Genomic DNA, 24,228 nt, shown 5'->3' on the forward strand with positions numbered 1-24,228 from the left:
ATGTGAGGGGCGGAGACACAAACTACTATGTGAGGGGCGGAGACACAAACTACTATGTGAGGGGCGGAGACACAAACTACTATGTGAGGGGCGGAGACAAACTACTATGTGAGGGGCGGAGACAAACTACTATGTGAGGGGCGGAGACACAAACTACAATGTGAGGGGAGGAGACACAAACTACTATGTGAGGGGAGGAGACACAAACTACTATGTGAGGGGTGGAGACACAAACTACAATGTGAAGGGAGGAGACACAAACTACTATGTGAGGGGAGGAGACACAAACTATTATGTGCGGGGAGGAGACACAAACTACTATGTGAGGGGAGGAGACACAAACTATGTGAGGGGAGGAGACACAAACTACTATGTGAGGGGAGGAGACACAAACTACAATGTGAGGGGAGGAGACACAAACTACAATGTGAGGGTCGGAGACATAAACTACTATGTGAGGGTCGGAGACACAAACTACTATGTGAGGGGCGGAGACACAAACTACTATGTGAGGGTCGGAGACACAAACTACTATGTGAGGGGCGAGACACAAACTACTATGTGAGGGTCGGAGACACAAACTACTATGTGAGGGGCGGAGACACAAACTACTATGTGAGGGGCGGAGACACAAACTACTATGTGAGGGGCGGAGACACAAACTACTATGTGAGGGGCGGAGACACAAACTACTATGTGAGGGTCGGAGACACAAACTACTATGTGAGGGGCGAGACACAAACTACTATGTGAGGGGCGGAGACACAAACTACTATGTGAGGGGCGGAGACACAAACTACTATGTGAGGGGCGGAGACACAAACTACTATGTGAGGGCCGGAGACACAAACTACTATGTGAGGGGCGGAGACACAAACTACAATGTGAGGGGAGGAGACACAAACTACTATGTGAGGGGAGGAGACACAAACTACAATGTGAGGGGAGGAGACACAAACTACAATGTGAAGGGAGGAGACACAAACTACTATGTGAGGGGAGGAGACACGAACTACTATGTGCGGGGAGGAGACACAAACTACTATGTGAGGGGAGGAGACACAAACTATGTGAGGGGAGGAGACACAAACTACTATGTGAGGGGAGGAGACACAAACTACTATGTGAGGGGAGGAGACACAAACTACAATGTGAGGGGAGGAGACACAAACTACAATGTGAGGGGAGGAGACACAAACTACTATGTGAGGGGAGGAGACACAAACTACTATGTGAGGGGAGGAGACACAAACTACAATGTGAGGGCAGGAGACACAAACTACAATGTGAAGGGAGGAGACACAAACTACTATGTGAGGGGAGGAGACACAAACTACTATGTGAGGGGAGGAGACACAAACTAGTATGTGAGGGGAGGAGACACAAACTATGTGAGGGGAGGAGACACAAACTACTATGTGAGGGGAGGAGACACAAACTATGTGAGGGGAGGAGACAAAAACTACAATGTGAGGGGAGGAGACACAAACTACAATGTGAAGGGAGGAGACACAAACTACTATGTGAGAGGAGGAGACACAAACTACTATGTGAGGGGAGGATACACAAACTACTATGTGAGGGGAGGAGACACAAACTAGTATGTGAGGGGCGGAGACACAAACTACTATGTGAGGGTCGGAGACACAAACTACTATGCGAGGGGAGGAGACACAAACTATTATGCGAGGGGAGGAGACACAAACTACAATGTGAGGGGAGGAGACACAAACTACAATATGAGGGGAGGAGACACAAACTACTATGTGAGGGGCGAGACACAAACTACTATGTGAGGGTCGGAGACACAAACTACTATGTGAGGGGCGGAGACACAAACTACTATGTGAGGGGCGGAGACACAAACTACTATGTGAGGGGCGGAGACACAAACTACTATGTGAGGGTCGGAGACACAAACTACTATGTGAGGGGCGAGACACAAACTACTATGTGAGGGGCGGAGACACAAACTACTATGTGAGGGGCGGAGACACAAACTACTATGTGAGGGGCGGAGACACAAACTACTATGTGAGGGCCGGAGACACAAACTACTATGTGAGGGGCGGAGACACAAACTACAATGTGAGGGGAGGAGACACAAACTACTATGTGAGGGGAGGAGACACAAACTACAATGTGAGGGGAGGAGACACAAACTACAATGTGAGGGGAGGAGACACAAACTACTATGTGAGGGGAGGAGACACAAACTACTATGTGCGGGGAGGAGACACAAACTACTATGTGAGGGGAGGAGACACAAACTATGTGAGGGGAGGAGACACAAACTACTATGTGAGGGGAGGAGACACAAACTACTATGTGAGGGGAGGAGACACAAACTACAATGTGAGGGGAGGAGACACAAACTACAATGTGAGGGGAGGAGACACAAACTACTATGTGAGGGGAGGAGACACAAACTACTATGTGAGGGGAGGAGACACAAACTACAATGTGAGGGCAGGAGACACAAACTACAATGTGAAGGGAGGAGACACAAACTACTATGTGAGGGGAGGAGACACAAACTACTATGTGAGGGGAGGAGACACAAACTAGTATGTGAGGGGAGGAGACACAAACTACAATGTGAGGGTCGGAGACATAAACTACTATGTGAGGGTCGGAGACACAAACTACTATGTGAGGGGCGGAGACACAAACTACTATGTGAGGGGCGGAGACACAAACTACTATGTGAGGGGCGGAGACACAAACTACTATGTGAGGGGCGGAGACACAAACTACTATGTGAGGGGCGGAGACACAAACTACAATGTGAGGGGAGGAGACACAAACTACTATGTGAGGGGAGGAGACACAAACTACAATGTGAGGGGAGGAGACACAAACTACAATGTGAGGGGAGGAGACACAAACTACTATGTGAGGGGAGGAGACACAAACTACTATGTGAGGGGAGGAGACACAAACTATGTGAGGGGAGGAGACACAAACTACTATGTGAGGGGAGGAGACACAAACTACTATGTGAGGGGAGGAGACACAAACTACAATGTGAGGGGAGGAGACATAAACTACTATGTGAGGGGCGGAGACACAAACTACTATGTGAGGGGCGGAGACACAAACTACTATGTGAGGGGCGGAGACACAAACTACTATGTGAGGGGCGGAGACAAACTACTATGTGAGGGGCGGAGACACAAACTACAATGTGAGGGGAGGAGACACAAACTACTATGTGAGGGGAGGAGACACAAACTACTATGTGAGGGGTGGAGACACAAACTACAATGTGAAGGGAGGAGACACAAACTACTATGTGAGGGGAGGAGACACAAACTATTATGTGCGGGGAGGAGACACAAACTACTATGTGAGGGGAGGAGACACAAACTATGTGAGGGGAGGAGACACAAACTACTATGTGAGGGGAGGAGACACAAACTACTATGTGAGGGGAGGAGACACAAACTACAATGTGAGGGTCGGAGACATAAACTACTATGTGAGGATCGGAGACACAAACTACTATGTGAGGGGCGGAGACACAAACTACTATGTGAGGGTCGGAGACACAAACTACTATGTGAGGGGCGAGACACAAACTACTATGTGAGGGTCGGAGACACAAACTACTATGTGAGGGGCGGAGACACAAACTACTATGTGAGGGCCGGAGACACAAACTACTATGTGAGGGGCGGAGACACAAACTACTATGTGAGGGGCGGAGACACAAACTACTATGTGAGGGTCGGAGACACAAACTACTATGTGAGGGGCGAGACACAAACTACTATGTGAGGGGCGGAGACACAAACTACTATGTGAGGGGCGGAGACACAAACTACTATGTGAGGGGCGGAGACACAAACTACTATGTGAGGGCCGGAGACACAAACTACTATGTGAGGGGCGGAGACACAAACTACAATGTGAGGGGAGGAGACACAAACTACTATGTGAGGGGAGGAGACACAAACTACAATGTGAGGGGAGGAGACACAAACTACAATGTGAAGGGAGGAGACACAAACTACTATGTGAGGGGAGGAGACACAAACTACTATGTGCGGGGAGGAGACACAAACTACTATGTGAGGGGAGGAGACACAAACTATGTGCGGGGAGGAGACACAAACTACTATGTGAGGGGAGGAGACACAAACTATGTGAGGGGAGGAGACACAAACTACTATGTGAGGGGAGGAGACACAAACTACTATGTGAGGGGAGGAGACACAAACTACAATGTGAGGGTCGGAGACATAAACTACTATGTGAGGGTCGGAGACACAAACTACTATGTGAGGGGCGGAGACACAAACTACTATGTGAGGGTCGGAGACACAAACTACTATGTGAGGGGCGAGACACAAACTACTATGTGAGGGTCGGAGACACAAACTACTATGTGAGGGGCGGAGACACAAACTACTATGTGAGGGCCGGAGACACAAACTACTATGTGAGGGGCGGAGACACAAACTACTATGTGAGGGGCGGAGACACAAACTACTATGTGAGGGTCGGAGACACAAACTACTATGTGAGGGGCGAGACACAAACTACTATGTGAGGGGCGGAGACACAAACTACTATGTGAGGGGCGGAGACACAAACTACTATGTGAGGGGCGGAGACACAAACTACTATGTGAGGGCCGGAGACACAAACTACTATGTGAGGGGCGGAGACACAAACTACAATGTGAGGGGAGGAGACACAAACTACTATGTGAGGGGAGGAGACACAAACTATGTGAGGGGAGGAGACACAAACTACTATGTGAGGGGAGGAGACACAAACTACTATGTGAGGGGAGGAGACACAAACTACAATGTGAGGGGAGGAGACACAAACTACTATGTGAGGGGAGGAGACACAAACTACAATGTGAGGGGAGGAGACACAAACTACTATGTGAGGGGAGGAGACACAAACTACAATGTGAGGGCAGGAGACACAAACTACAATGTGAAGGGAGGAGACACAAACTACTATGTGAGGGGAGGAGACACAAACTACTATGTGAGGGGAGGAGACACAAACTAGTATGTGAGGGGAGGAGACACAAACTATGTGAGGGGAGGAGACACAAACTATGTGAGGGGAGGAGACACAAACTACTATGTGAGGGGAGGAGACACAAACTATGTGAGGGGAGGAGACAAAAACTACAATGTGAGGGGAGGAGACACAAACTACAATGTGAAGGGAGGAGACACAAACTACTATGTGAGAGGAGGAGACACAAACTACTATGTGAGGGGAGGAGACACAAACTACTATGTGAGGGGAGGAGACACAAACTAGTATGTGAGGGGCGGAGACACAAACTACTATGTGAGGGTCGGAGACACAAACTACTATGCGAGGGGAGGAGACACAAACTATTATGCGAGGGGAGGAGACACAAACTACAATGTGAGGGGAGGAGACACAAACTACAATATGAGGGGAGGAGACACAAACTACTATGTGAGGGGCGAGACACAAACTACTATGTGAGGGTCGGAGACACAAACTACTATGTGAGGGGCGGAGACACAAACTAATATGTGAGGGCCGGAGACACAAACTACTATGTGAGGGGCGGAGACACAAACTACTATGTGAGGGGCGGAGACACAAACTACTATGTGAGGGTCGGAGACACAAACTACTATGTGAGGGGCGAGACACAAACTACTATGTGAGGGGCGGAGACACAAACTACTATGTGAGGGGCGGAGACACAAACTACTATGTGAGGGGCGGAGACACAAACTACTATGTGAGGGCCGGAGACACAAACTACTATGTGAGGGGCGGAGACACAAACTACAATGTGAGGGGAGGAGACACAAACTACTATGTGAGGGGAGGAGACACAAACTACAATGTGAGGGGAGGAGACACAAACTACAATGTGAAGGGAGGAGACACAAACTACTATGTGAGGGGAGGAGACACAAACTACTATGTGCGGGGAGGAGACACAAACTACTATGTGAGGGGAGGAGACACAAACTATGTGAGGGGAGGAGACACAAACTACTATGTGAGGGGAGGAGACACAAACTACTATGTGAGGGGAGGAGACACAAACTACAATGTGAGGGGAGGAGACACAAACTACAATGTGAGGGGAGGAGACACAAACTACTATGTGAGGGGAGGAGACACAAACTACTATGTGAGGGGAGGAGACACAAACTACAATGTGAGGGCAGGAGACACAAACTACAATGTGAAGGGAGGAGACACAAACTACTATGTGAGGGGAGGAGACACAAACTACTATGTGAGGGGAGAACACAAACTAGTATGTGAGGGGAGGAGACACAAACTATGTGAGGGGAGGAGACACAAACTACTATGTGAGGGGAGGAGACACAAACTATGTGAGGGGAGGAGACAAAAACTACAATGTGAGGGGAGGAGACACAAACTACAATGTGAAGGGAGGAGACACAAACTACTATGTGAGAGGAGGAGACACAAACTACTATGTGAGGGGAGGAGACACAAACTACTATGTGAGGGGAGGAGACACAAACTAGTATGTGAGGGGCGGAGACACAAACTACTATGTGAGGGTCGGAGACACAAACTACTATGCGAGGGGAGGAGACACAAACTATTATGCGAGGGGAGGAGACACAAACTACAATGTGAGGGGAGGAGACACAAACTACAATATGAGGGGAGGAGACACAAACTACTATGTGAGGGGAGGAGACACAAACTACTATGTGCGGGGAGGAGACACAAACTAGTATGTGAGGAGCGGAGACACAAACTAATATGTGAGGGGAGAAGACACAAACTAGTATGTGAGGGGCGGAGACACAAACTAATATGTGAGGGGAGGAGACACAAACTACTATGTGCGGGGAGAGACACAAACTAGTATGTGAGGGGCGGAGACACAAACTAATATGTGAGGGGAGGAGACACAAACTACTACAAGGAAATATTACCACTGAAATCAAAGTGGCATATAATAAGTGAATGATTTAACCAGTTAATGAAAATAGTACAGTATATCTACACCATCAGAGACGTCATCTTAGCTCCAGGGGCATAGATATACGTACCTCGCCGTCATTACCGCTTTGCTCGCTGCCGCGCGCGTTCATGTCGCCGCCCGTTAGTACACTGATTGGTGAATAGGAACTTGTTCCCATTCACTGATCAAAGTACCTTTAATTAAGGGCTTATTCACATGTACTAACGCTGCACTTTGGGGGAAAAAACTGCGCCATCAATTTTAAACAATAATCATTGAACTACATAACAGGACACCTCTGATCATCTGATTGGCTACTACTTCAAATGCTGTCATTTCAAATTTCTCAACGCAACGCATACAAAACATAAACTAACGCAAATAGCCTTAACGCAAGACTGTTCAAAAAACGCAGCGTGTATTATATACATTTTGTAGTGTCAATGAGCCCTAATGATCACCAGAATCAATGAGATGCCAGTGGCCATTGATAGTGAAAGTAAAAAGATACACCATTTCCTGTGTTCTGCTCACAGTACCAGGGATATAAAGTGGGGGGACATCTAGTGGCTAAATAGTAAAATTACACCTCACGCATAAAAATAAGTAAAATCTCACATTAATTAACCCTTTACCTCCCCCATCCCATAGTTAACAAAAAAACAAACAAAACACTTGTAATAAAAAAAGTGACATTTAATAGCTATGGTAGGAACTCAACCTTTTTTAATATTTATGTCATCAGGGTATATTGCTGTAATTGTTGCAAATAAGGGCTTGTAATTAGTGATATGATCTAAACAAATGCAAAGCTGAAAAAATACACCTTTATTTCCAAATGAAATATTGTCGCCATACATTGTACTAGGGACATAATTTAATCATTTTAATAACTGGGACAAATACAATTTGTGGATGTTATCCACAGTAGCACATTTTATTTTAAAATTTAATGGGAGAAAACTGAGACATAATGATTTTTTTGTTCCATTTTTCCTCTTATCATTCCCCTTAATATTGCATTTAGAATAAAATAATTCTTAGCAAAAAGTACCACCCAAAGAAAGCCTATTTGGTGGTGAAAAACACAAGATATAGATCATTTGGTTGTGATAAAGTTATTGGCAAATGAATGGGAGGAGCGCTGACATGTTAAAATTGCTCTGGTTCATAAGGGGAAAAAATAGTAATTGGTGAAGTGGTTAAAGGATTTGGCCTTAATTCACTAAGATCAGGCTGGAGATAATAAGGCAAGAGAAAACTTACCTCCACACAGTAAGAGAGTTATCTTATCTCTTCATTCCTTAAGTTACCTCTTCTGTAGTTAATTTACCTCCTCTGTAGTTAATTTACCTCCTCTGTAGCTATTTTCACACCCAGTTAATAAACAGCCTGTCTTTAACTCTGGAGTTATTTTAAGGATTTGTAAAGGATAGCGGAGATGCCGCCGCATGGGCAAGTGGCAGGGCGGCCATCTCCGCGTACCAGCCGGCGGCTTCTGCCGCGCAGCTACATGCTGCTGGTTCGCCTGGTCCTTCTAGTGCACGCGCGCCAGGCGACAGGACCTTTATGCAAGTAGAAGGGGAGTCAGCTGATCAGGCCAATCAGCTGACTCCAGCTATGCTCCGGATTGGCTGAGTGACTGGGGCGGCGCTGTGGAGCGCTCTGGGTATTTGTAGGGCTTGCCTGTCAGTTGCAAGTTGTCTGCTGTTGCGAATGCTAACGTGTGAGCGCTCAGACCCTAGTCAGATCTTACAGTGTGTTAGAACCAGCCGGAGCTGGGAATTCACACTTAGTCAGATTCTGTTGATATCTTTAAGTACTATTATATTGATAGACTTGTGTACCATTCTTTAGTCTAGTTCCCAGGTGTTGAAACCAAGGACTTCACACCTAGACTAGGTTATTGCTATATCGCTATTGTACATCTGTTAGTCTAGTTACCAGGTGTTGAAACCAAGGACTTCACACCTAGACTAGAATTGCTATATTACTACTGTATTATCTGTTATGATCTCTCGCTCTCCTGACTACTCTCTTGGTTGCTGATTCAGTACTTCTGCCTATCTGTCTACTGTTACCGAATCAGTCTTCCGCCTCTGTACTGTATCTGTCCGTTCGTTGCTGACCTTGCTTGTCTGACATTTCTATCCCCACTAGTGGGTCTACCACTAGTAAGGGAAATCTTAAAGAGACTCCGTAACAAAAATTGCATCCTGTTTTTTATCATCCTACAAGTTCCAAAAGCTATTCTAATGTGTTCTGGCTTACTGCAGCACTTTGTACTATCACAGTCTCTGTAATAAATCAACTTATCTCTCTCTTGTCAGACTTGTCAGGCCTGTGTCTGGAAGGCTGCCAAGTTCTTCAGTGTTGTGGTTCTGCTATGAACTCCCCCCTCAGGGGGGAAAGAAACACACAATGATCTCTTGAGATACAAAAGGAAGGGTGTATACAGCCTGCTTGTGTATGGATGTATTTTCTATGTGTGGACATACTGTACATCAACCTACTTCCTGTTTTGGTGGCCATTTTGTTTGTTTATAAACAAACTTTTTAAAACTGTTTTTAACCACTTTTAATGCGGCGGGGAGCGGCGAAATTGTGACAGAGGTTAATAGGAGATGTCCCCTAACGCATTGGTATGTTTACTTTTGTGCGATTTTAACAATACAGATTCTCTTTAAGGGCTATCACCTAACCCTTAGGTGGTCAGTCTTACTGTACTATCTCTCACACTTGTTCCTCTGGTGTCTGTTAGCTGCAAATAGTGTCTGTTGATCACCTGCCCCTCAGGAGATCATCTTGCAGCACAGTCAGTGGTCCCTGCTCCTCAGGGGTCCACTGGCTGCAGTACAGTCTGGTTCCCTGCTCCTCAGGGAATCCTTGGCTTTAGTACAGTCTTAATCACTCATTCCACCTGTGACCTCACTTGCAGCACAGTCAGTGGTCCCTGCCCCTCAGGTGTCCACTGGCTGCAGTACTATCTGAATTCCCTGCTCCTCAGGGAATTCTTGGCTGCAGTGCAATCTGAATCCCCTGCCCCTCAGGGGATCCTTGGCTGCAATATTGTCTGTGTCTCCGCTCCTCGGGAGATAACTTCTCTTATTACTGTTGCACCAAACACAATATCACATTGGGTGTCCTGTGTCTAGCTATACTTGTATTATTGGTGATTCTGCAGATCACCACATAATCAGGTATAGCATCTGTATTATTGGTGATACTGCAGATCGCCAATAATCAGAAAAATCTGTGTTGCTGACACCAATCGTTACAGGATTGAAGAGTTAACTTAAAGACAGAAGAATTTTAGATTTGCCTGAGGTAAAATGTTTCCTGAATACTACATGCCTCATCACCATGGTGACAACTCTAGAAACTTTATTAAAGACAGGAGATAAGCTTAATGAATTAAGGCCAATGACTGGAAAAAAATGGAAAATTTAAAATCTGTGTGTATGCATATATGTACATTTGATCTAGAATAAAATGCCTTATATTTTATTTTCCTAAGTTGCTGTTAATTACTGTAGGTATTAAAATTCTCAATAGTTCTGACTAGTCCATTTCCTCATGGGGGACTGTCAGGATTTTATTTATGTTTAGAAGCACTTACTGATCAGCAGATCAGGTGCCATTTTCGTATAGATACTGCCCGGCAGGGAGTGTATTCATACGGAATAAAGGAAATCATGAGAATCCCCCATGAGGAGATGAACTAATCCGAAACCTGTCAGAACTGTCAAAATCTTACTGCCCGTATATTCCGGCGTATAAGACGACTGGGTGTATAAGACGACCCCCAACTTTTCCAGTTAAAATATAGAGTTTGGGATATACTCGCCGTATAAGACTACCCCTCTTCCAACACACACCAAATAAAAATGTAAAAAAAAAATCATATACTGGTGCTATGTATGAACAGATACTAGTGTTGTACTGTATGTGGTACCCAGTATATAACCGTATACAGGTGATTGACTGCTTGGATTGGTCAACTCTTCCTCTCCCTAAGTGGATTGGTCAGCTCTCCCTGTCTCCCTGTTTATCAGAGCGGTATGGAAGAATAGATTGCGTTGTGCCCATAAAACACACCTCTTTCACCCGTCTGGCCCCGCCCTTGTATCCTATTTACCTCCTTCTCTGCCTCTCAGATCTCGCACATGTGCGCCTGCGCCGCTTCACTACAGTCCTCAGCAGCGAGAACTGACAGGCGGTAACAGGATAGGATCTCACACATGTGCGCCTGCGCCGCTTCACTACAGTCCTCAGCAGCGAGATCTGAGAGGTGGTAACAGGATAGGATCTCACACATGTGCGCCTGCGCCGCTTCACTACAGTCCTCAGCAGTGAGATCTGAGAGGCGGTAACAGGACAGGGCGTATCACCCGGCATCAATGACACCCGGCGTATAAGACGACCCCTAACTTTTCAGATGATTTTTAAGGATTAAAAAGTAGTCTTATTCGCCAGAATATACAGTGGGATGCGAAAGTTTGAGCAACCTTGTTACCGTATTTTCCGCCGTATAAGACGCTCCGGAATATAAGACGCACCCAAGTTTGGAGGGCAAAAATCAGGGGAAAAAAAAATACTAAACCTGGTGCGTCCATATTCCAGGAGCGTCTTGTACATGTCCTCCTGTGTGTCCTTATGTGTGCTCCTGTGCTTTCCATATCCCCATGTGTCCTTCTGTGTGTCCTCCTGTGCCCCCATGTGTCCTCCTGTGCCCCCCATATGTCCTCCTGTGCCCCCCATGTGTCCTGTGTGTCCTCCTGTGCCCCCCATGTGCCCTTCATGTGTCCTCCTGTGCCCCCCATGTGTCCTAATGTGCCCCCCCCATGTGTCCTGTGTGTCCTTATGTGCCCCCTCATGTGTGCTTCTGTGCCCTCCATATGTCCTCCTGTGGCCAGGGCCAGAGCTACCATAGGAAAAAATGGGCAATTGCCCCAGGGCCCCAGAGCCTGTAGGGGCCCCCAAGGTGTCCCTCCCTATCTTAACTGTTGCTCCCCAGGGACTCTGCAGAGTCTGGTAAGTTGGGAGGTGATTGGGGGAGGGTCAGCAGCCAGCTCAGGGGCCCAGGAGGGAAATTTGGCTACAACAAAGGGCCTCCAATGACGCTTTTTGGTTCGGGGGGTATCTGTTGGGGGGCCCCCAGGCTAATTTTGCCCTAGGGCCCAATTGTTACTTGAACCGGCCCTGCCTGTGGCCCCCAATGTGTCCTCATTTGCCCCTCATGTTACCTCTGTGCCCCCCATATGTCCTCCTGTGGCCCCCAATGTGTCTCCACTTGCCCTTCATATCGCCTCTGTCCCCCCATGTGTCCTCCTGTGGCCCGCTGCCTTCCTCCCTCCCTCCCACCCGAATTTTCTGATCCCCCCGTCCGTCCCCGAGTGTCAATAGCGGCAACTTACCTTTCACATGCTCCCGCACCGATCCCACATAATTGCGCTGCCCACCGCTAGCATGTGCTCCCTCCCCCTTGCGGATCTGGCCCCCCCGGGTGTGTGAAGTAGCGGCAGCTTACCTCCACGATGCGCCCGCGATGACTGGAGACATCCCTCTCCCCGGCACTTCGCGCTCTAGTGACTGGCTTGAACTGATGACGCACATCTTCTAGGTCCGGGGAGCGCTTCCTGATGAGGCAGAGCTTATGGCTGTAGCTCTGCATCTCAGCGCATCAATCCCCGCTAATCGCCGCCTCTCCCCGCCCCTCTCAATCTGCCTTCACAGAGAGGGGCGGGGGAGAGGTGGAGATCCACGGGCAGATTGACGCGATTGGAGGCAGAGCTGCAGCCGTAAGTTCTGCCTCCATGAGCAGCAAAATCCACGACCAAGAAAGTAGTGGATTTTGCAGGGGGGGTTTGGGGGGTACAAAACCCCTCATTTTGCCGCAGGATAGCGGCGTTTTAGCACTATCAATAGTGCTTTACAATAATCAAATGCTATCTAACTCGCTTCAGAGTCTCTTTAAGTGGTTAAAGGGAACCAGAGAGGAAGCACCCTTGTGTATTTTACCATATATATCAGTAGGAACATTAGAGAAAACACTTACCATGCTCTCTGTTTCCTCCTCACTGCTAAAAGTGTCTGTTATCAGCTGTGATAAGAATCCCCGATTGAGCACTCAGTCTGGCTTTGCCGGGAATGATTATAGCTGAGTCATTATAGCAGAGCCACAAGGGGGCAGGCTTGGGCTTGAAAAGACACCAGAGAAGACAGACTCAGCTATAATCTTTCCATAGCAAAGCTAGACTGAGTGCTCAGTCGGGGATTCTTATCAGAGGTGATAACAGTCAGATTAAACAGAGAACAATGAAACAAGGCGCCGATTAGGTGTTTACTGTCATGTTCCCACTGATTTATAAGGTACAATACAAGAGGGTGCTTCATCTCTGGTTCCCTTTAAAGAGGAGCTGTCAGCCATACTATCTCAGAAAAAAAAAAAAACTGACATATATAAGTAGATAAATACTTGCTCTACTTACATAACATATGTATTGTATTCTCCACGTTTTGATTTTAGTGATTTTTCTATAGTAAGAAAAAAACAGAAAAGCCTTCTTTGGATTCTCAGTTTTAACTGTGTCTATCTTGAAGCCAATCCTGATGTAATTTCCTCACTTAGGCTAAGTTCACAGCGGGACGTTAAAGTCGCACGTTAATTTTTTTTAACGCAGAGTAGCGCACCGCAATAATAAATCATTGCGCCATTCACAGTGCACACGCTGCGTTGTTGTATAACGCAACACGTTATGAGAACGTACTGCATGCAGTGCGTTATACAGGACATTAGCTGCGTTAGTCTGTTTGCACATGCTCAGTACTGACTTGGAAGCATACTTTTCATTGCCTGTATGCTCTACTGTATCTGCTGTATGTGATGGTAAAGCTGCCTTGCGACTTTTTTGGTGCGTTGTAAGTTTGCGTTGGGACTTTAATGCCACACCAAAACTCAACGTCCCATTGTGGATCTAGCCTTACTCTCTTCTGCCTGATTATGTATGCATTGCCCACCCTCCTCCCGGTCTTCAGACACTCCCACCCTGCTTTGCAATAGAAACTGTATTGTTTCAGCATGAGAAATATTGGCCAAGCAACAGAGGTGTGGGAGGGGAAAGATGCTTCAGCCAATCAGGCTGCATTAAGTATGAGGGGGAAGTAAAGAAGCAAAAAAAAAGGACAACCCAGCATGCCCTGCAACTTCCTTTGTGCTGCAATGTACCAAATAGGAGTCAGGGAAACTGGGGAATGATCATTTATCAACAAGAAAAGTAACAGGGATTTTAACTTTTGGATTGCCTGCTTAGCATCCTTATTACTTGTTTACCAGATAAATATAAAGAATTGATTTTTGATTTTATGCCCGACAGTTACACTTTAAGATGACAATTGTAGAGGCCCTGTATTTATATGTATTATTTATATAGCTGTGTAGGTGTATATTTCACCGTGTTCTCTCTGGCTTTGCATCTGGGGGGTCTGGCAGTTCTGACGTATGGCTGCAGCCGCGTAGTAGGCATCAAACGAGGGGTGAATCAGCGTCCGGTTGCAGAAGGAGGTGGGGTGGCCAGCGGGGGGCACGTAGCTCTCTGTAAAATAAAGCAGACTTCAGCAAGCTTGGCATACGCAGAACTGATGTCAAAACTATCACAAAACAATAACCAGTCATGCGGTAATTGGCGTTGCGGACGCAGGATCCGTGGTTTGTGGTGGTAAATGTGGGGACTCGGGAGATTGCACCGAACTCAACACGACCCTCATTAAAGCTTGTGGCTAAATTGTCAGATTGGAAAACTTCACATGAAAGACCAGGTTGCAATAGGAGCTTCCAACCCATATTTTAGGAAAACAGAGACATCCAGTAAATTGCCCTGAAGGTCTCTGCTGGAAACCAGTGTAATGGGGCTGCATTCTCTACAAAAGGCACTTCAAAGGGCCTCCTCCTATATCAGTGATATCAAATCAGCCTCAAGCATTTTAAGCAATCAGCCCAAAGAACAGGCTTAGGTCAACCCTGGCTTGACCTTCAGGCATCTAGTAGAATCATCAGCTTTCCATAGTTTCATAACATTCCTCCTGGGCAAGCCTCTACGTTTCTAGACCAATCTCAGCATGGCTTCTCCAGTTCCTCTCCACTCACATAACTTCTATAACTATCAATGTCCACCATAGATACTAACTGCCCTACTGCCACTAAACCTCTCACACTCACCTCCTCCTATGACCTCTCTCTGTGGTCCTCTACCTCCACCAACATAGATGCGGGAGCCCCAACCGTCCCATTTTCGTCGGGACGGTCCCGGGTTGGGGGAGGGGTCCCGCTGTCCCGGGATACCCCCCCCCTTGTGTCCTGGCAGGCAGCGGAGGTGAAAAAAGGATCGAGGCGCCAGCCGGCGGCTGTGGTGTGTGGGATACGGGTCTGGGATAAGATTGTCCCTCCCTCCGAATGTGCCCCCCAGTGTCCCCCTGTATGGAGAGATAAGAGCGCAACGGAGCGGGCAGTCTTTCCATTCCTCCTCGCGTACCGGGCATCTCTGGCTTCCATCCACTTCCTGTGATGTCACAGGAAGCAGGAAGCGGAGAAGAGCCAGAGATGCCCGGTACGCGAGGAGGAATGGTAAGACTGCCCGCTCCGCTGCGCTCTTATCTCTCCATACAGGGGGACACTGGGGGGCACATCCGGAGGGAGGGACAATCTTATCCTAGACCCACATCCCACACACCAAAGCCGCTGGCTGGGGCCTCGATCATTTTTTTCACCTCCACACCCATGGGCACCCTCACCCTTCTCCCCACCATTTTTTAATAAATGACCACATTGCAGATTTTCATATATATATATATATATATTATGATTGACTAGGGGTGTGTCAGAGGGTGTGGTTGGGGGGGGTGTCAGAGGTGTGGCTTAAGTGTCACGGTTCCTCATCTTCCAATAGTTGGGAGGTATGTAGATGCCACTCTCTGGACCTGTTGTTTTAGGCGGCTGTGCTCTGTTACAACCTTTAACAACGTTCTATTTCCCATCTCAGATCATGACCTTATAACTTTTTAACTAGACCAGACAGCCATGACTATCCAACAAAAAGACTATAAAAAGACACTATATACTATATACTGTACTTAGCATGCGTTACTGATTATCACATACCAGGATCTGCCACCAGGTTGATTGTTAAGCATTACTGTACTCTTATTTCACGATTGTTGCACTGTTTAACTGTTTTTAAAGTGAGATGTACCAAAAAAAAAATCTTCACAATTCTGACATGAATAGGGTCGCGTGCTTTTGTTGCATAGTCATGGCTGTCTGGTCTAGTTAAAATTACATTGTATGTTTTGGTGTATTTGGCTCTGTTTGTTTTTTCCAACGTATAACTTTAACAATCTGCCCCTCCCTGCCTCCGCCTTCCCCATGCAGGAACTATCATAACCTTGATCTCCGCTCCCTGGCTGATGCCTTGCAACCCCTGAGCACTCGTCATCCTACACTCACCCTGAGACACTTGCCCCCACCAAATCACAGACCTAGAACGGACAGCCCTGGCTAGCTGAACCCATTGTAAGAAAAGGAAACGCATTGGACTAGTAGGACTTTTAGGGAACTGATACTTAACTGCTACATATAGTGTCCTTCACCCCCCCTTTGGGAGACCTCTTGTTAAGGCCAATTCATGTAAAACTTTAGGTCCACCATGTCCCAGACTCAAGGTCATGTCCAAGAACTGGGATTTGCTCCTGAAGAAGTGACCGATACTGTTATGACATTCACGGAAAGCGTTGAGTATTACAAACTCAGCATTGTAAGATTGGACTACAATATATGCTCGGATATTTCGGACAATATGTCCAAATTATGGGTTACTGCAGGTGTACAATTAATACTCCCCCCCCCCCCCTTATTTACCGTAGGAGAAAGTACGTACCCTTGTTCCTCTCCTTAAAGAGGAACTATCACGAAAATCCTAAAATTTAAAACCCATACAGAAAAGAAGTACATTTCTCCCAGAGTAAAATGAGCCATAGATTACTTTTCTCCTATGTTGCTGTCACTTACAGTAAGTAGAAGAAATCTGACATTACTGACAGATTTTGGACTAGCCCATCTTCTCATAGGGGGGTTCTCAGGGTTTTCTTTATTTTTAAAAGAACTTAGTGAATGGCAGTTGCTCCATCCAGCTGCCAAAATAGTGTACAACGAGCAGGGAGGTTGGCCAGCATCTTTGTATAAATCTTTTTCAGGGAATGTCTTTATAAAGAATAAAGGTCATGCTGTGAATCCCCCATGAAGAGGTGGACTAGCCCAACACCTGTCGGTAATGTCAGATTTCTACTATTACCTACAGTAGGTGAAAATATATATATATATATATATATATATATATATATATATATATATATATATATATATAAAGTGTGTGATAATGTTATAAGCCATAGAAAATGAAGTGGCGCTGGGAATATTATGTTAATTCACATTTATTGCATAAAAGGAATAAAAGGTAGATGAATGTACATACAGGTGAAGTCCGCTACAATTAAGAAAAGACAATATACAACACTCCATGAAGCTGCATATATATGTAGATGGTTAGGTCTGAATCAGCCTGTATCTGATAGTACGCTCAGGCACTCTGCAAGCATTCATGGTCATCTGGCAATGTTCAAAAACTTTATTCAAAAAATACTAATTACAAAGCGAAAATATTATCTTAAAAAGCAGGCCTTTATATGGCAAATCTTTTCATCCTATATGAAACTTTGATACATGCATTTGCACAAATTAGCATTGGAACAGAATATAGCAAGCCATATAAAGGCCTGCTTTGTAAGATAATATTTTTGCTTTGTAAATAGTATTTTTTGAACATTGCCAGATGCCCATGAGTGCTTGAAGAGTGCCTGAGTGTACTATCAGATACAGGCTGATTCAAACCTAATGATCTACACATATATATGCAGCTTAACCTCTTTGGCGGTATGGACGAGATCAGCTCGTCCTTGACCGCCGGAGGGCGCCGCTCAGGCCCCGCTGGGCCGATTTTCATAATTTCCTTTTTAAAACACGCAGCAAGCACTTTGCTTGCTGCGTGTTGGGGACGATCACCGCCGCTAGCCGCCGAGGAGCCGCTACCTGCCGCGTAACACGGCGCCCCTCCCCACCCCCACCCGAGACCCCTGTGCAGCCTGGCCAATCAGTGCCAGGCAGCGCTGAGGGGTGGATCGGGACTCCGTCTGACGTCACGACGTTGATGACGTCAATGACGTCATCGTGATCGTCATCATGGCGACGGAGGAAGCCCTAAAAGAAATCCCGTTCAGATCGGCGGCGATCGTAAGGTACGGGCGGACGCCGCAGAGAGAGGGCATCATGTAGCTAGCGCTACATGATTTTTTAAAAAAAAATATTCAAAAAAAACTGCTGTGCGACCACCCTGGCGCATTTAATAGAACACCAGGGTGGTTAAAGTGAACCAGAGACGAAGCACCCTCATGTATTTTACCATATATATCAGTGGGAACATTAGAGAAAACACCTACCCTGCTCTCTGCTTCATTTTTAACTGTTCAGCTTGCTTCTTATCAGCCCTGATAAAATTTCCGACTGAGCATTCAGTCTAGCTTTGCTCAGGAGTCATTATAGCAGAGCCGGAAGGGGGCAGGCTTGGGCTTGAAAAGACATCAGAGAAGACAGATTCAGATATAATGATTCCTGAGCAAAGCCAGACTGAATGCTCAGTCGGGGATTTTATCAGGGCTGATAACAAGCAGGCTGAGCAGTGCAGAATGAAACAGAGAGCAGGGTAGGTGTTTTCTCTAATGTTCCCACTGATATATATGGTAAATACAGGAGGGTGCTTCCTCTCTGGTTCACTTTAATGTAGTGTTGTATATTGTTTTTTGATGTGTACTTCACCTGTATGTACGTTAATCTACCTTTTATGAATTAAATTGTGAATTAACATTATATTCCAAGCAACACTTCATTTACTATCGCTTACATCTGGAACCAATTGAGGGGACTTGTGGGTACCCCCTTTGTTGAAGGAGCAGCAGGGGTGAAAGAAACCTAGGTGAAGTGTGATAATAGAATATTTGTCTAGCACCTCCTATTAATAAATATACATGTGTGATAATGTTGTTTTTAACTTGTTGTCTGTCTTTGTGAAAGTCCTACTACTCCAATACCCGTTTTTCAAAAATGTTGAAAGGATGTGGGGTTGTCATTTGAAATGATAGAGAACCCTAATCTCTGGAATACAACTAGATGATGCTTGCAGACTTCCTGCATTATAAAAATCAAAGCTCTGCAGCAGCTCAGGGATGGCTTTCCCTCGCCAAACAGTCATACTTCTCCTCACTCATCTCTTCACAGTCCCACTAAACTGTTTTCTAACATCATCTACTCCCTACTCTGCCCCTCACCTCCTCCTCCCACCACATGAAGACTTTGCATCATACTTCACTAGCCAATTTTATACAATACATAACAATACAACATTGATACAATAATAAATGTAGTCCAATCACCTCTCTCTTTTATCTGTCTACATGCTTGTCCATTGTAACCTACCCTCCTCTGCTCTCCATGGTGAGTTGCTCACTCTAACCTCCTTCTCTTTAATAGCTTTCACTGGCCTAACTTCCTCAGTAAGCTCTAAAGCACACCTCTCTACCTGTGCTGTGGACCCTATTCCCTCTTTCCCATCTTATCCTTCAGATTTCCTCCTCCTTCATTTCTGCTTTAACAACTGTTTTCAACCTCTTCAATTTTCCGTACTAACACTATCCGACCTTTCCTCTGCCTTTGACACTGTTGATCATTCTCTGCCCCTCCAGACCCCCTTGTCACAGGAGATCAACAACCTAGTGCATTTTTGGAATTGTTGTCACCCTTGTTCTTTCACAATCTTCCTATACTAACTTCTCTCCATGCCCCCCCCCCCTCCCTGTCTGTTAGTGTACCCCAAGTTTCTGTTCCTGGGCCTTCTGTTCCTTCTTCCTCTACACTCATGACCTGGGACAATAAATACTTTCTTCGGGTTTCCAGTATCACCTCTATGCTGATGAAACCCAAAATCTATTTCTCAGATTCTGTCCTCTACACTATTGTCTCGAGTCCCTGACCGTCTGTCTGCTGTTTCTGCATTTATGATATCCTTCTTCCTCAAATGTAACAGCATCCTTCTTCCATTCCTCATGTCTACAGCACCCCCTCTCATCATGAGATCTGCCTGCACGTTACATATCTAACCCATGTAGTCTACCGGCAGGTCACATGATGGGAGGGGCTGAGGTCATGGAGATGAGGATGCCTGGAGATGGTAGAATGCCAGCAGGTCACATGATGGGGGGGCTAAGGTCATGGAGATGGGAATGCCTGGAGATGGTAGAGTGCCAGCAGGTCACATGATGGGGGGGGGGGGGTCATGGAGATGGGAATGCATGGAGATGGTAGAGTGAAGGCAGGTCACATGATGGTGGTGCTGAGGTCATGGAGATGGGAATGCATGGAGATGGTAGAGTGCCACCAGGTCACGTGATGGGGAGGGGGTTGGAGTCATGGAGATGGTAGAGTGCCGGCAGGTCACATGATGGGGAGGCTGAGGTCATGGAGATGGGGATGCCTGGAGATGGTAGAGTGCCGCCAGGTCACGTGATGGGGAGGGGGTTGGAGTCATGGAGATAGGGACGCCTGGAGATGGTAGAGTGATGGCAGGTCACATGATGGTGGTGCTGAGGTCATGGAGATGGGAATGCATGGAGATGGTAGAGTGCCGCCAGGTCACGTGATGGGGAGGGGGTTGGAGTCATGGAGATGGTAGAGTGCCGGCAGGTCACATGATGGGGAGGCTGAGGTCATGGAGATGGGGATGCCTGGAGATGGTAGAGTGCCGCCAGGTCACGTGATGGGGAGGGGGTTGGAGTCATGGAGATGGTAGAGTGCCGGCAGGTCAGATGATAGGGGGGCTGAGGTCATGGAGAAGGGGATGCCTGGAGATGGTAGAGTGACGCCGGGTCAAGTGATGGGGAGGGGGTTGGAGTCGTGGAGATGGTAGAGTGCTGGCAGGTCACATGATTGGGGGCGGGGGTCATGGAGATGAGGATGCCTGGAGATGGTAGAGTGCCGGCAGGTCACATGATGGGGGGCTGAGGTCATGGAGAGGGGACATCTCTCATTTGCTCCTTTCATGCTGCTTTCCATTATGGGCCACTATCTGTCCATCCTTATAAAGCCTGTTATAGATGGAACGCTAACCTACCGTGCTTCCTATATGTCTGTGCCGAGGGGTGGGCCGGCTGTGGTGGATCAGCTCCCTCCGCAGAGCTGCCCGGTTCATCAGTAATCCTAAAGGGAAAATAAAGTCACACAAACTGCACAATGACAGAATAATAAGGCCCAGCCAGCATAAGACATATTTCCCTACAGGGATCTCCCTGCGGTAGTCTGTGTCTCCTCCCCTGCTACAATGGTGAGATCTCCCTGCGGTAGTCTGTGTCTCCTCCCCTTCTACAATGGTGAGATCTCCCTGCAGTAGTCTGTGTCTCCTCCCCTGCAGTAGTTTGTGTGTACCCCCTCCCACAATGCTGAGATCTCCCTGCAGTAGTTTAAGGCTCCTCCCCTGCAGTAGTTTGTGTCTCCTCTCCTCCCACAATGCATGGTGAGATCTCTCTGCAGTAGTTTGTGTCTCCTCCCCTGCAGTAGTTTGTGTCTCCTCCCCTCCCACAATGGTGAGATCTCCCTGCAGTAGTCTGTGTCTCCTAACCTGCAGTAGTTTGCGTCTCCTCCCCTCCCACATTGGTTAGATCTCCCTGCAGTAGTTTGTGTCTCCTCCCCTGCAGTAGTTTGTGTCTCCTCCCCTGCAGTAGTTTGTGTCTCCTCCCCTCCCACAATGGTGAGATCTCCCTGCAGTAGTTTGTGTCTCCTCCCCTCCCACAATGGTTAGATCTCCCTGCAGTAGTTTGTGTCTCCTCCCCTGCAGTAGTTTGTGTCTCCTCCCCTGCAGTAGTTTGTGCCTCCTCCCCTCCCACAATGGTGAGATCTCCCTGCAGTAGTTTGTGTCTCCTCCCCTGCAGTAGTTTGTATCTCCTCCCCACCCACAGTGGTGAGATCTCCCTGCAGTAGTTTGTGTCTCCTCCCCTGCAGTAGTTTGTGTCTTCTCCCCTCCCACAATGGTTAGCTCTCCCTGCAGTAGTCTGTGTCTCCTCCCCTGCAGTAGTTTGTGTCTCCTCCCCTCCCACAATGGTTAGATCTCCTTGCAGTAGTTTGTGTCTCCTCCCCTGCAGTAGTTTGTGTCTCCTCCCCTGCAGTAGTTTGTATCTCCTCCCCTCCTATAGTGGTGAGATCTCCCTGCAGTAGTTTGTGTCTCCTCCCCTGCAGTAGTTTGTGTCTCCTCCCCTCCCACAATGGTTAGCTCTCCCTGCAGTAGTCTGTGTCTCCTCCCCTGCAGTAGTTTGTGTCTCCTCCCCTCCCACAATGGTTAACTCTCCCTGCAGTAGTTTGTGTCACCTTCTACTATTCAAAGATGGATCTTCAGAGGAGAAGAAAGTGTAATATTGCCTCCATCATTGCCAGCTATGCCACTATCACTCACTAGCCTCAGTGCGGTGGTCAATTAGTGACTTAGCTCACAACAAGGCAGCCAATCAGAGGGTTTCTTTTCTCTGAGGGCCCATCTGTGAGTTATAACATTAGCTAAAAGTGCTATTATGGCACCACCGAATGTGGTTGTATAGAGGAGTCTGTTGTGATTCTTGTGATTAACCATTTGATTCCCATCATAACTGATCCCGGTCATCCATTAACAAACAACAGCTGCATCACTTTTCCATGGACCCATCTCGAAAGAAGGCGGAGATCACAAGTTATAGCTTCAAAAGTTGGATCCTGAGGTTCGAATAGTTTATCCCCTAAAGGCTCATACACACGTACCAACAATCTGTCCAACTATCTTCCAAACTTGTCTGTTGGAAGATAAGTTTGGTGTGTGTGTGGCTGACAAACAACCAGATGACCAACTGATAACAGGCGGATTGCCAGTTCCAACCGGCGGATCAATCTGCCCAACTATCAGGCAGGTTGGAACGTGTGTACAAGACTTTTGCACAACTTTATTGTCTTCAAATGCAGACATGTTGTGCAGTTTGTCATTTAGCTCGCACACATAGTATTTAAAGGGATACTGTAGGGGGGGTCAGGGGAAAATGAGTTGAACTTACCCGGGGCTTCTAACGGTCCCCCGCAGACATCCTGTGTTGGCGCAGCCACTCACCGATGCTCCGGCCCCGCCTCCGGCTCACTTCTGGAATTTCTGACTTTAAAGTCTGAAAACCACTGCGCCTGCGTTGCCGTGTCCTCGCTCCCGCTGATGTCAAAAAGAGCGCACAGCGCAGGCCCAGTATGGTCTGTGTCTGCGCAGTACACTCCTGGTGACATCAGCGGGAGCGAGGACACGGGCGTGATGGCGCAGTGGTTTTCTGACTTTAAAGTCAGAAATTCCAGAAGTGAACTGGAGGCGGGGCCGGAGCATCGGTGAGTGGCTGCGCCAACACAGGATGTCTGCGGGGGACCATTAGAAGCCCCGGGTAAGTTCAGCTCATTTTCCCCCGACACCCCTACAGTATCCCTTTAAGTGAGTTGGTTGTTGAGTTGGTTGGCGTGTGTGTATGCACTTGTAAACACTTGTTGCACGGTTGGTCATGTTGTGTGGTTGGTTGTGCATCAAGTTGGACGTGTGTATGAGCCTTTAGAGGTCATAGACTAGAGAAACTATTGATTTATCCATTGATATCCGTTGTTGTATGCTTGACAAAGGGTGAAGACCCAAAGCTTTTTGTGGACTGCATGTCATTATTGTGAATATAATTCACTGCCAAGCAAGAATGTCTCAGTCAGTTTCTATGTGCCTTGGAGAGAGGAGAATGGTGGACCTCTGGAGTCCCTGCAGCTGGGCACATGGAACTTCCCACCTGTATTCTGCTTTATCAACAGCAACTTATTTGACATATTAAGTAGCATCAGTTTCCCCCCCAACAGCTACCATCCTCTCCATTGCTCACCCGCCCTTAAAGGGACTCTGAGCACCTCTCATGGGCATGCCTTTAAGACAGACGACTTCCAACAAAGTCATGCTATGACCCCTCTGGAGGAGCCTCTTGCAATGGCCATGGGTGTCACTTCCTCTTCCTGCTTCTTTCAGTGATGCACTTCTCTAACAGAGAAGACAGGGGTGACCCGGAAGTTATAACAT

The 24,228-nt window shown here is 47.1% G+C and overlaps 1 protein-coding gene across 2 annotated transcripts in view; it reads right to left on the reverse strand.

Annotated features, from left to right (window-relative positions):
* Window positions 1–24,228, reverse strand: part of SAP25 (Sin3A associated protein 25) — a 54,461-nt gene that overhangs the window by 12,635 nt on the left and 17,598 nt on the right. For both annotated transcript variants that reach the window (XM_068272022.1, XM_068272021.1), the window contains 2 exons: window positions 21,241–21,326; window positions 14,425–14,565 (listed from right to left, as the gene is read on the reverse strand). In XM_068272022.1, coding sequence (XP_068128123.1) covers window positions 14,425–14,565; window positions 21,241–21,326 — 227 coding nt within the window. The remainder of the gene's footprint in view (window positions 1–14,424; window positions 14,566–21,240; window positions 21,327–24,228) is intronic.

This window comes from Hyperolius riggenbachi, chromosome 3 (assembly GCF_040937935.1).
Source record: "Hyperolius riggenbachi isolate aHypRig1 chromosome 3, aHypRig1.pri, whole genome shotgun sequence".
Taxonomy (NCBI): domain Eukaryota; kingdom Metazoa; phylum Chordata; class Amphibia; order Anura; family Hyperoliidae; genus Hyperolius; species Hyperolius riggenbachi.